At 41.1% G+C, this 14,510-nt stretch overlaps 1 protein-coding gene and 1 long non-coding RNA gene across 2 annotated transcripts in view; one reads left to right on the top strand and one right to left on the bottom strand.

Moving 5' to 3' along the window:
* The window catches only part of ak5 (adenylate kinase 5), a 111,344-nt gene that overhangs the window by 59,136 nt on the left and 37,698 nt on the right, over window positions 1–14,510 (top strand). Inside the window, exon 8 of the mRNA XM_074652020.1 lies at window positions 1,746–1,819. Within this exon, the coding sequence (XP_074508121.1) occupies window positions 1,746–1,819 (74 nt within the window). The remainder of the gene's footprint in view (window positions 1–1,745; window positions 1,820–14,510) is intronic.
* The window catches only part of LOC141777599 (uncharacterized), a 68,279-nt gene that overhangs the window by 23,462 nt on the left and 30,307 nt on the right, over window positions 1–14,510 (bottom strand). The gene's annotated exons all lie outside the window — the stretch shown is intronic.

The following is a 14,510-nucleotide window of genomic DNA, read 5'->3' as shown; positions in this document are numbered from 1 at the left end:
GAGAGTCAGTGATATGCTGCAGGTGTCTTCCCTTTTCTTTTTCTTTTTTTTAAGTTATTTTTTTGGGGGCATTTTTCCATTTTTATGACAGGACAGTGGATAGAGTCTTGAAAGGGGGGAGAGAGAGAGTGGATGCGGAAAGGGCCACAGGCCGGATTCGAACCCGGGCCGCCGCGGTCAGGACCAAGCCTTAATACATGGACGCCCGCTCTACCAACTGAGCTAACCCAGGCGCCCATCTTCCCTTTTCTTAGAGGTTTTGGGTAAATACATGATGTGGGAACACACCTCAAACAGCATAATGTGATCATACCGTCTACTAGTGAAGGGTGGGAGGACGACATGAGGAATTTGCCGTACAGTAAAATATTAAAGGTAGATATCATTGTAAACTAAATGTCTTTTGGGGTTTGGACTGTTGGTTGGACAAACAGCTATCAGACGACATCACCTTGGGCTCCAAGACAAATTGCGTTACGCATTTTACTATTTGTTGAAATTTTAGACAATTAATTGAGAAAAAAAAAATAGATTAATCAGGGCTGTAAATTGAATCAAGTATTTAATTGTGATTAATCGCATGATTGTCCATAGTTAACTGTGATTAATCACAAAATAATTGCACGTTTTTTATCTGTTCAAAACGTACCTTAAAAGGGAGATTTGTCAAGTATTTAATAATTAATAATTCTTATAAACATGGAGTGGGCAAATACGCTTGCTTTATGCAAATGTATGTATATATTTATTATTGTCCAGAAACCCTCACAGGTACTGCATTTAGCATAAAAAATATGCTCAAATCATAACATGGCAAACTGCAGCCCAACAGACAACAACAGCTGTCAGTGTGTCAGTGTGCTGACTTGACTATGACTTGCCCCGAACTGCATGTGATTATCATAAAGTGGGCATGTCTGTAAAGGGGAGACTCCTGGGTACCCATAGAACCCATTTACATTCACATATCTTGAGGTCAGAAGTCAAGGGACCCCTTTGAAAATCGCCATGCCAGTTTTTCCTCGCCAAACGTTGACACAAGTTTGGAGCGTTATCTATCCTCCTTCACAACAAGCTAGCACGACATGGTTGACACCAATGGATTTAGGTTTTCTAGTTTCCTATGATGCCAGTATCTTCACTCTAGCTTTAAAACTGACCCCGCTACAACCTCAAGTAGCGTTAAAACAAATTTGCGTTAACACGTTATAGTCGCTTTAACTTTGACAGACCTAAAATTAAACAATATTGACTGTTGTATCTTTGTCTTCCTGATATCTCTCCACTATCACTGTCTAGTAAAGGCATAAAACCACCACACAAAATGTATAAATACATAAATGTTAGAAAATGAAAATAACCATTAGTTATATTATTTGAATGTAGAAGGCATGTGTTAAGGGTGCTCTATATGATATTCAGAGCATTAAGTTAGCATCAAACAATTATTTGTTCATTAGCTGCCAGCTGCTGACTCAGCCGTCGCCGTGTTGAGATGCAATGTGGCAGCAACTAAATTGCCTGGAAGACAAATGAAAATCAATGTTGCCTGAGTGAAACTTTTAAAATATAGACCAAACACATTTTTTATTTATTCACTAAAGCAAATCTAAAATAATCTTTATTTACACACTTCAAATTCAAATGATTGACACTCGTGGGATTTCCTTTAAGGAATGAGTCATTTGAAGTGAATGAACAGTAGCGTCAGAGTTTGATGATTGTTCTGTTGGTTCTGTCTTCAGGTCCCAGTGAGCTGGATCTCAGTCTACTGGGTGAAACCAGCAGCCTGGCAGATCTTGCTTGCAAGTACGATGAGGTAAGATTAATTTCTAATTCTTGAATGTGGAACTGGATTTTAAAGTTTTCGATACCTGTTGTCAATATGCTATGTGAGCTTTGGTACTGATAGCTTATTTTGAGCAAGATTTTTCCTTTTTATTGTTTACCCGTTTGTTTCCCACAAGAAAAACCTCTCTAATACAGTCGTATTAAATGTTGTCTTGAAATACTGTAAGCAGCAATACAACGACAATAACTTTTCTAAAATTACAATTTTAAGAACAAACCATTAAATTATCCTTTTTATAATTTTTGCACTGTAAAGGTCAGAGTCAGACAGACTGGGATGATTTTCCTATCATGCTGTATTTTTATATTTGAAAAAAATTCAATAATTCGACTTTTCAAAAACAAACTTCCTGTTTACACACGAATGCAGCCAAAGTCAGCCAAGCGAGCCAAAACAGAGGAATACAGTTGGTAGTTTCTAGCTATAATGTCATTAAAACAGAAGAGTTTGATCCAAAGACTGTATATAAGAAGTGGATGTACTCACCGTGACGTCACCCAATGGTTTGTGAACTTTTGAAGACTCGGGTTCCTCATTTTGGCTGTCGCCATCTTGGTTTTTTGTGGTCGCCACCTTGGTTTTTTGCAACCTGAAGTGACACAAGAAGGTGGAGCAACCAAACACTGAATAAAACATTTTTAGGCGACCCAAAAGGTTATCATTAACTTTCATGAACCGAAAACACACAGTGAAAGTATTAAAGTTGCAAGACGAAAACGTGGACAACACCCAGACCGGACAACGCCATCGCCCCCTGCTGTTTATTAAAAATAATGCAAGTTTAAGGCACTTCCGCTTTGGCTTCACTTTTCAGACCTGGAGGTAGCCCACTTGTTTGATCCAAACCGCACCTTCAGCCATAAACTCACTCAGCGTTAAAGCATTAAAGATAAAAGAATGAGCCAAATGTCAAACATCTGAATGCTGTCCTTTCAACTCAATCATCTTTGTAGCAAACTTGTTCAAATATTATCATCTGCAGTAACTTAATAACAATCTTTTATTACAGAATCAGACTTTGAATCACCTCCATTAACGAGCAGAAAAAACCCCATCTTTTCCTCTGTTTCTGCGTCCTCTGATCTCACTCTCTCCCTGCCTTTTATCTACAGAAATACAAAATGACAAATTGTCTTTTCAAAAAAATGGCAAGTCAAGTAATTTCAAAGGCCGGGTGATTCAGCGAGGTCCAGAGATGGAGAATATAGTTGTGTAATGCTTGGCGAGGGTGCAGACGAGCATCATTCCTCAGCACAATGCGGGCGCTGCAGTGAAGCGTAACCATGACCTCCGTCTCATTTCGCAGCCTCCGAGTGTCTAGAAACATATTGCTCAGTTCTCTCTACCTCTTTACCTTAGCCATTTCTCTGTTTCTCTTCCACAGAATTTCCATGACTCAAGGTTTTCTTTGCTTGGGAGAGTTGTTGCCTGAGGTGCTTTAACATTTCTCAGTTTTCTAACCAGGCATCGTTTTCTCAGAGCATATTCTCTCTTTCAGCAGCAGCCCACCTCCTCACATTCATACAGTGCATTAAATTCACACTTGGGAGCTGCTCCGTTTACTTTTGGCTGCTCAGTAGTGGAGAGTGTTTTGCTCGCAGTAATCCAGCAGTTGTTGAATAAAAAGACCTCCTCTGCAACATTTGCTATAATTTTTTTTTATTTCCCTCTCCCCTCCTCCTTCTTAATAAAATATGTATACTTATCTGTTTTTATTAACACCTTGCACATTTTTCTTAATGAGTGTCAGTAGAGTTTATCTCAAAGGGCCAGTGTGCAACAATTAGCGGAATATATTAGCAGAAATGGAATATAGTATTCATAACTATGTTTTCTTCAGGGTATTATCACCTGAAACTAAGATTTGTTGTGTTTTCATTAGCTTAGAATAGGACCTTCATATCTACATAGGGAGCGGGTCCTCTTCACGGAGTCCGCCATGTTGCTCCGCCATGTTTCTACAGTAGCCCAGAATGGACAAACCAAACACTGGCACTAGAGAGAGCCTTTCATGTTTTTACGTTACCTGAAGTCCAATGTAGTTCTCTGACACACTTGTGAAACTGTGGTAACGTGAGACGCAGAGCGTAAAACCGTGGTACCGCCAGCCGCCGTCTGACTTCCGTTGTTCCTCAAGTAGTGTTATTATGGTAAGGATGGTCTCCGAGCATAGCAAACGACATTTCCCGCGCTTTTGCACTCCGCGGCTCACGTTACTGCAGCCTTGGAAAGAGAGGAGTGAGCGGAGGGGTACTCAGTTGGTTGCAATCTGCAACCACACCACTAGATGCCGCCAAATCCTACACACTGTACCTTTAATGTAAAGGTACGTTTTACAAAGTCATTATCGGTGGAACTGGGCTCTGATATTGGCCAAGGGCTGCACAGCCACCACCAGTCAGGCGGGGACGTTCATCACCGACGCGAGACGCGCAACAGAAGTAGTCCTGGCCAGTCATACGCCACAGAACGGCGCATCGCCCATTGTAAATAAATAGAACATATTCCAACGACGTAATCCACCAAATCATACTTCAGGATATTCTCTTACGAATTATAAATTCGTAAGAGAATTATTATTTGGAGTGATAAAAAAAATATTATTATTAACTAAAAACACCGTATGCACAAGTAATCGACTAGGCTGCTACAGAGGGAAAGAAGATATTGGCCAATTAATCGGCTATCTGCTTTTCCTGCTCCAAACTATCGTTATTATATCGGCCTTTAAAAATCCACTCTCCGTCATCCTCTACTTTAAAGGTTGATGTTGGCTATCCTGGGGTCACTCCAACTAACATATATGATACTTTTAGAGGAAAGGGTTACCAAATAGATTGTCTAATAGGCTGATTTACAGACATCTATTTATACATCCATGGCTATGGACTCATTGGTGTTTTCAGTCCAAAAGCGGCCATTGTCAAAAAAGCACCAGAGTTTCGCCTATTTGCTTCTATACTCTTTGCTAACGGTGCTAACAGTGGGCAACAGTGCTGACAAAGCTAAAAGTGTTAACCTGGGGAGGGAACCGGAGGCTGGGCGCTATGCTTACGCAACGTTATCAGCTGTAACCGCTGTATGAGTACGGGACAGAGTGGCAACCATGAGCTAGCCAGTGGGGCACGCTCACATGCACTTAAAGCCGACCCGGCTATGTCAACAAAGCGCGGGGAAGCCCGGATTGCAACACACACACAAAAGGAGAGAGACTTCATTCTCTGCTCATGTAGACATTACTCCTCTATATCTTTACATACTTGTTTGCTCCTACAGTATATTAAAGCTCTGGGTATCATACAGAGCACCTTTAATTTATCAGAGGCTACAGTTCTTCATCTTTTCTCTCTTGTCCACTGAGCTTGTCACAGTGTTTAATCTTCACCAGGCCTGTTCATGGGCAGATTTACTCTCACAGCCGGGTGCTTCGTTCCAACAACATCCTGCTGGCTGTCTCCTGGCCTTCATTGCCGGCTGAGATTTCCTAATAAAACACTCTGAGTCATGCCACATAAAAGTGAATTTAAGTGAGGCTGATTGAATAATAATAAGTAGTTCAATAATTATCTGACACATTCAGAGCCAGGGTCAATCAATACAATAATGCCGGTAATCCTCGTAGAGGACAAGGAGAGTGAAAACAAAAAACGTCTCGTTAAAGACGACGTCGTCTCTGTGCAGCACTTCCTGTGGCGACAATCTTTCCTGTGAAGTGGAACGAAGACGCCGTGCAGCCTTGTCATCTCATATTTGTGGCCTCGGATGTGAGACGGAGATGGATTTTGTTAGCGTGGCGATCCACAGAAGGGCAGAGCGGCTATTTTGGGCCACTGGTGTCAAATCTCGTGGCCATGTTCCTCCAATTATTTCTTGCTTTTCGCCACCTCAAATTTATTCCTGATGGAAGGACATCTAATGTGGATGTGCTTTACATTTCTGAGTCCATCTGTTTGATGTTGCACCTCAGTGATGGAATGTAACTAAGTACATTTACTCAAGTACTGTACTTAAGTACAATTTTGAGGTACTTGTACTTTACTTGAGTATACAGAATTGCTCATTTCAAAGTTTTATATTATTATGTAATATTATATTATTCCATTTTTAACACTAACAAAATTTTAATGTTGTAGTTTGTAGGGATGCACCAAATAACAATTCAATAAATGTATATCTATGTATTTATTTGTTACATTTTGTTTTACAAAGTTAAGAAAGCGATGATTAAGTCAAGCCTGATGTTGCCTTACACATAAAAGAACGATTCCAGTCACTTCCACACAGTGAGGCATACAGCTTATTAATTAAACACTGGTATTGGATCGGTACTCGGTATCGGCTGATGCCCAAAGCCCAGGTATCAGGTATGGGTTTTGGGACTGAAAAAGTCAGATCGGTGCATCCCTAGTAGTTCGTCAATGTGGTGCAAATTTTAGATACTTTGTATAATACTGGGTGGATTAATAGTATAATGTAGTACTGCATATCATATAAGTATATCATTTTGTATGTAAAAAAAAATAACTAGTAACTATAAGTGTCAAATAAATGTAGTGAAATAAAAATTATCAGTTATTTTGCTACATTTATTTGGTCATTAGTGTCCTCAAATAAACTAGTAGTGTTAATTTATCACCTTTACTCTGTTTGTCTTTGTCACCTCGACACTCTCACTATGGCTCAGTTCAATTTAATGGTTTTATTTTTATGTTATTAAATACTTGTATATACTGCATTTTGGGAGTTGGCTTCTAAACATTGAGTCATGTTTGACATCCCATAAACATTAATATTTACGGAAATAACAGATTACATTGCCATAATATCTTTCTGTTGTTGCTGCGAATTTTCAAAATATTGTAAAAATACCTTATTTCCCTCTGAGATGTGCTGGGGTAGAAGTATAAAGTAGCATACAATGGAAATACTTAAGTAAAGTACAAGTGTGTCAAAATTGTGCTTAAGAACAGTTCTTGAAACCCTGAAGAAGACTGTTTGTGCCGCTACGCGTGGGTTGTTAATCCAATCTTACATGTACCAGCATTGTTTTTAGCATTTCATCATGATATAGACAATTGAATAACGGCTTTCTATTTTTTTGCCAGAAGAGCGCCTTGGACTCCTCTCCTTTATAGTACTTGAAACACTATTTAAAGGCTGTACTTTTTTAAAGCCACATAGATGATCATTTCAAACCATCATCACTACATCAGAAATGTGCAGAGCGTCATGCAGCGATGCTGATGAAGATGATGACGAGCACTCTTCAGCCCACTAGAGCGTCACCAGACTCGTGTTGACAGACATGACAGTTCGATATCGTGGTCCTGAGGTTTCAAAAGTGACAGCTTATTTGATTAGCTCACACAGGTGACTCACCGGGAGAGTCTGACGTGAAGGTATTATTAGTAATGAAGATTGAGAGGCAACTTGGGCTGCTGCCAAAAACAACACCATCGTCCTCCCGCTCCATTAGATGTCAGTGGGATTTTTAGTAGGGGGCTCTAGACGTGATGATGAGATGTCAGTCTCCAGTGTAATCTAGTACAGACATTCATAGTCGTCAGAGGATTCATTTATCCCTATATAATTATTCCAGTGGTGGAATGTAACTATTACGCAAGTACCAGTGCTACAAGTGGAAAAAAATAAGTGGCAGTACTCCTCTTATTAAAGAAAAAGGTAACGCCGGCACACTACTCCATGCCACAATATCTTTATTGACTACGTTTTGATCCTGCTTGGATGCAGTAGACAAGTACAGCTGAAACAATTAGTTGATAAATCAATTAGTCAATTGACAGAAAATTAATCGGCAAATATTTTGATAATCGTTTCAGTAATTTTTCATGAAACATTTCATGGCTCCAGCTTCACATGTGAGGATTTGCGGCATTTCTTTTTGATGAGTTTCATAATTTCAATTTATTTTCAGTCATTGTGAATGGGTTCTGGGTAACTGTTACGGTATTTCTCACCAATTTCAGAATTTTTACAAACCAAACAATCAATCGATTTATCGAGAAAATAATCATCAGATTAATCCGTCATGAAAATAATCATTAGCTGCAGTCCGATTCAAAATAGTTCAAAATGAGCTCCACCTCAACCAACTACATCAGGAAAATCCTGCTTTTACATTAAAGGTCCGGTGTGTAAGATCTGGCGGCATCTAGCTGTGAGGTTGCAGATTGCAACCAACTATAACTTCTCCCGTGTGCCAAGCGTGTTGGGAGAACTACAGTGGCTGACACAAAAATGCAAATGGCCCTCTCTATAGCCAGTTGTTGTAAGAGAGTGTGTGTGTGTGTGTGTGTGTGTGTATGTGGGTGGTGAGTGGAGAAGCAAGAGAGAGAGAATGCGGTGGCGGATGTGTGTGAGCGAGCAAGTGAGATAGTGAAACAGAAGACAGAGTTAGTTTAGCTTTGAGAATATCAAGTGAATGTAGTTTGATTTGTAGTTTGTGCAAAAATAAATGCTGCAGCTCCTCAAGACCAACAGAAGTTTACTGTGTCTTGTCTCCCGGCGGCTGAGTGGAGTGACCGAGGTTAACTCCAGAGTGAGTAACGTAATCGACTCCGGCCCAAGCAGGAAATGTTAACACAGTGTTCTGGGCTACTGTAGAAACATGGCGGCCGGCTCTGTGAAGAGAGGCCCCGCTCCGTATGTAGATAGAAAACGGCTCATTCTAAGGTAACAAAAACACAATTCTTATTTTCAGTTCATTGTTAGGGATGTCATGGTGTAGAAATTTTCCCACCAGTTAATAAACTTGTGACAACACCGGTGTTACTGATTACACCGGACATTTTCACAAGAAAAGATGACGGTCAACATCTTTAGAGCGCTTACCACATCACCCCCATCCTCATCCAGCTGCACTGGCTCCCTGTTAAATCCCGGATCGATTACAAAAACCTTCTGCTCACCTACAAAGCTCTCCATAACCTCGCCCCCACCTACCTCACAGACCTCCTCCAGGAGTACACTCCCTCCCGTTCCCTCCGCTCATCATCAGCCAGACTTCTGACCACCCCCACCTCACGCCTCAGCACCATGGGAGCCAGGGCATTCAGCTGCTCTGCTCCCAGGTTATGGAACTCACTCCCCCCACACATCCGGCAGTCCGACAATATCACATCATTCAAATCCCTCCTGAAAACCCACCTGTTTAAACTGGCCTACTCTCTCTAGAACTCATCATCACCCATCATATGTGTCTGTACAAATATGTTTCTGTCATGTCCTGTTGTTTTTAGATTATTTTATCTGTCAATGTTTTAACTGATTTTTGTAAGGTGTCCTTGGGTGTCCAGAAAGGCACCACTAAATAAAATGTATTATTATTATTATTATTACTGTGATCTTTAACGTTGTCTGGCCTCTCGGTAGAGCTTTTCGCTGCGGGGCCGCAGGTTTCCACCCGGCGCCGCTGCGCCGTGCACCCCGGCTGTGACCGCTCCGTCCTCTTTACGGCGATTACCTCATTAATGTTATGGTTCCCTTATGGCGTTGGGTTTAAATCCGAAATATTGCCATATAGGCGTTTATGCTTTTCGCTTTGACACCAAATCCTCCGCCATCGTCTTTTCTGTCAACTCTCTCTCGTCCGGTGTGTGAAATCTGACTCCTGCTACTCTGCACTGAGACTCCATACGGAGCAGACACTTTCACTTTCAGTCTGTAGTGTCCATCATCCGACTATGTATTGATAACACGGCGCTAATACGCAAAAAATAAACTAAATGGGTTATATACCTATAACAAAAAGCAAAACGACTGTGGGTACGTAATGTAATCGGTGTATGCTCGAACACCACGTAACACCGGTAACACTACCACCACTACCACCACTACACACGACTGCGGCACGCCTCGTCATTAAACACAAAAAAACACATTTATTTATATTATATTCCATTTCTGCTAACAGATCCCTTAAAGTTACACTGTTCCTTTAATGCATGAGTAATAATAATCTAACGGTCACATGGGCCAGTTTTCAGCATTGAGGACTTTTCTTTTTAGTACTTTAAGTCCATTTTTACTGATTAGTTTTACTTAAGTAACATTTTCAACGCAACCACATACAGCATCAACTTCCCAGGAGTTAAAGGGACTCTATGTAAGAATCAGAAATTGCTTGTTAACAGCGACACCTGTGGCCGATAAGTCAACGAAAGTCAGCGTCCCATTGCACGCGCTTGTGCTCGCTCTACATAGACATGAACGAGCATCGGTCAAAACAGTGAAGAGACACGCGTCGGCTAAAACCACAATATCACTCTATATTTCACCTGCTTGGCAGTAATGAATGTAATGAATGAATCAACGCTGATACTGTGTTGTCCTGCTTCAGACCCCAGTCTTCTGTGTAGTGTGCGCGCATGCACGTGAGAGGTGGAGCGGAGTGAGAACGCATGCGCTGTGTGTGAGTGAAGGCAAGCAAAGCAGGCAGACCAAAGCTCTCCTGTGTCTTCTGGCCGCGGTCGGGGGGCTGGAGCAGGAAGAGCCAACACTGTTTTGCAAGACGGGCTTCATTAGATTTAACTTTACGGTTTTGGTGCTTCCGTGTAGTTTGTGTTGGAACAGCATTGCCACACGCGAGCGCGCATGGGACACCTACTCGATTTATACGTGTAAAAAGTTACAAACAGTCCCTTTAAGAAAAACAGTGTTTTTACAAAGTGTTTGTGTGTGTGTGTGTGTTTACATGCTTATTTTGTCTCCATTACGTGTTCGCAATGCGTGCTGTGCATGTGTTTCTCCCTCTCTCTCTCTCTCTCTGAGTCATCGGACCAGTTGGTGTACCCACATGCCAAGCTGGCTCATCGTTGGCACCCAGCACTCCCCCACACTGACGGCATTTATTTAACACTCCCAGAGCTCTGCTTCACTTTATTCTGCGTCTCTACTGTTCTCCTCTACTGAATATAACTGCAGCTCCACTTCACACTGAGCCCTCTGCAAACAGCCACAAGCCTAAATCACAACCATTAAGGCAGCTTCAGAACAATGGGAGGTCAAGAGCTGCTAATAGATGGAAATGTCAAGGGAGGTCGTTTGTCTTTCAGTCATCCGTCTGCAGATGATGCCGAGCTATTTCCTGACGTTTACTGACAGTCAGCTGTCTCCAGACTGCAAATTGCTCCATAAAGATACAAAATCAAGTCAGTTTCACTGCTTGGGCACAAAACGAGGCGTTCAAACAGCGTCGCTTCAGTCGTCACTGAGACTGCTGACACTCCACCTAGGGGTGGAAGTCTTTAAAGGAAACTTATTGGATAAATACCCTGAATGCTGAATCTACTCGGGGACTGAAAAAGATAGTCTATCCCGTTCTTGTAAGGCTTTTTCATTGATGACCAATTATCATCTAGTACATTGTATCACTCATGCGTGCAGGTGTTTGTTCAATTTCTATTGTTAATTTCTTTGTTGGGTAGTTATTTTTTGTGTAAACATGTTTAACACTACTGTATCTTGTGTCCAAATCTTCTTAGTAACATAGATTTAATACCAGCCATGACAGCGACGCTGGTATTGGTTTCACCTTGTGTGTCTGTGTGTGTGTCTGTGGACAGATTTTTGTGATAGGTAGCATGGCTGGTAAACATCTGTGTCTTGTGTTAAAGTCTTACATTTTGTTGACCCATCCATTCACCCCGACCTCCTCCCAACATGGACTTTGTCGCACTTTAGCAACGTCACCTCCTTTGCTACTGTCATAATTACTACATTGTCACATCAACGTAAACCAGGGGTGGGTGATGTATCGAATATACTCGATGTATTGTGCCATGTTCCATGTGGGATGTAGTAAATGACTATCATAAACAACATCAAATACATATTAATTGTCACTTTTTTAAAGGGACTATTTGTAACTTTGTAAGCGTATAAATGTAGCGGGTCGGCACACATGCGCGCTCGCATATGCGCGTTCGCGTGTAGCCGCTGTACCCTCCTCCTCTGCCTGCTCTCCTTCACTCAGACAGCTCAGCTCGTTCCACCTCTAGACGTGAACGCGCGCTCACTCCACACTGCAGAAGAGTTAGTTTAGCTCTGAGAATATCTAGTGAATGTACAGGGGACGTTTGTGCAGAAATAACTGCTGCAGCTCCTCCAGACCAACAGAGGCTTTCCGTGTCTTGTGAAGTGACGGAGCTCTACAGAGATTTACGTTGTCTTCTCGTTACCGACCGGGTGCCGGTGTCTCCTCTGCTCTCTCCGGCTGCGGGCCGAGAGAGCAGGGAGACACGCTGCAGAGCACCGCTGCCTTAGCCTGCACTTAGGCAGGAAAAGCCAACACTAGGATCAGATCTAAATCATGTTCATGGAGAGACCTTCGTCTGGTCAGCTAACATTACTGCCAAGCAGCTGAAATATAGAGTGATATTGTGGTTTTAGCTGACGTGTGTCACCTCACTGTGTTGAGTGATGCTCGTTCAGGTATATTGAGGGCGAGCAAGCGCGAGCCCGGCGCTGACTTTCGTTGATTTCACGGCCACAGGTGTCGCTGTTAAGAAGCATTTCTGAAAGTTACAAATAGTCCCTTTAAGCAGCTGGCATGAGACTCGCTTTGGCGTTTCGCTTCTCCCGTGTGTCTCTCTCCCTCTCACAGACACACTGTGTCCTGGGCTAGTGTGTGTAGCGTATGAGCATGGATGTGCATATGGAGCATGTGTTTTTATGGGAAAGAGCCTGGAGGGAGCGAAAGAAGTGAAGCGTTAAAGCAAACATGTTGAGGTCGGAAACTGTGCCAGCCTCTTCTTCGAAAAAGATGGTCAAACTAGCCCCCACGTTGTTTTGCGGTACGTGTGTATACTAGGCATTACAAATATAAAAGTGACCTTCCGGTGAATGTGAATGTTTCACATAAATTCGACAAGTCAGTCAGTCTGTCAATAATAAATATTAAATAATAAATAAAATGATAATTAAAAAAACAGTTTTTTGGAGAAAAATTTAATTTCAATTGTGTGAATTATTAGTCAAACTTAATAAGAATACATTTCCAAAGACCAGTCTGACTTCAATACGACAGTGCACTACCTCAGAGTGTTCATAGTAGTTTGCTGGAATGATCACGCCGTTATGATCATACGCATCAAAGGGTTAAATCAAACAGTTGTTTTTTTAGAGAAAATATGAAAATAGAAATATATCGTATATCGCAATATAGCCTAAAAATATTGAGATATTATTTATAAACCACATCGCCCAGCCCTAACCTTGGGGAACTTGGTGTCATTCTTCTTGGGGAGGACACTCTCTGATTAGATTGCTAGTAGGGATGCCAATTTAAAACAAATTTTCCAACCAATAGCCGACCCTCGTTCATCAATTGTTTACTGTTATCCGACAAGATTAGTGTGTTGCATGCAGCGGTGCTGTGGTTTTAGTGCATAACAAGCCGCCCAGCTGCAACGATAAGCCGATGCACAAACACGTAAAATCCATCATTTACCTGCAGTTTTTTATATATATTATATATATTTATATATATTTATCCACAGGTGTAGCTGTTAACAAGCAATTCTGATTCTTACAAACAGTCCCTTTAAGGTGGACTAGCTTTTCTCTAATTATTAACATCCCTGATTGATAGTAATTTCATCTGTACATGTTGACGTAATTGACGGTAGAACTCAACCTCAGACTGGCATCTGGGTTGAATCTAACCATCTATGGACCTTTGTGGTCACGTGCTGATTATATCTGATGAAAACGTAATCTCAATAAAACTGTTTTTTCAGTGTGCAGACGCCTTTTTCTTGATATGCCTTTTTGCAGCTGATATAAATATTGGGATGCTTATAGTCTGTTGCTCCATAAAATGCAAAAACAAATTAGTTAAATGACTTGGGCACAGTGCGAGAACGAGAACCGCATCATGTATTTCTCTTCTCAGACGCTCATCTCACGCTACATTTATGTGCACATCAGATGTTTTTCTTTCAAATGAAGTCGGATGCTCAGTTTTCACACATTCAATTGCTTTTTGGTGGGAAGTGAACAAAAAGAATGGAGGTGATGAAGCGCTTAATGTCTTATTTGGGCTCCTTTAAATAGCTGCATGCCTGAGAGACCTGGCTAGTAGAGACAATAGATGCCCGTTTAGTCAGGTTTTTGTAAATGTGCTGCATACTTTGAATAGTTTATACAGCCAACAAACATTGTGAGGTTGTAAGTTTGTGTTGCATAATGAAGTTAAGTAACAGTTTATACTAAAGAAACACAATGACAACATCAGTATCCAAGTTTTTTTACATTCCCTCCGTACTCTCACAACTTGCTGCTTGCGTGACTGATCAGTGTCTGTTTATCTTTTAAAAGATCCATTAACATTTTAATTTTGAACCCTCTCTCCCTTATTTGAATAGAAATGAGACAGTATTTAACTACAGAGTCCATTAGGGAAATATTTCATAAGCTGTTCCCTCAAATTGTCCCAAATTAGATTACCAATCATTCATTCATATTATTAAATCATGCATTCAGTGTGATTATTTTGTTCACTTTATTCGGTCCTCAAATTGCTTAACTCATTATAATTCATAGAGTTAATTTATCTCCTTTACTCTACTTGTAAATATCATGTTATGTTTGACATCCCATTAACATTAATATTCATGGAGATAACAGATTGCACTGC

This window comes from Sebastes fasciatus, chromosome 11, assembly GCF_043250625.1.
Source record: "Sebastes fasciatus isolate fSebFas1 chromosome 11, fSebFas1.pri, whole genome shotgun sequence".
Taxonomy (NCBI): domain Eukaryota; kingdom Metazoa; phylum Chordata; class Actinopteri; order Perciformes; family Sebastidae; genus Sebastes; species Sebastes fasciatus.
Note: the sequence above shows the minus strand (reverse complement) of the source record. Positions and strands in the feature narration are given on the sequence as shown.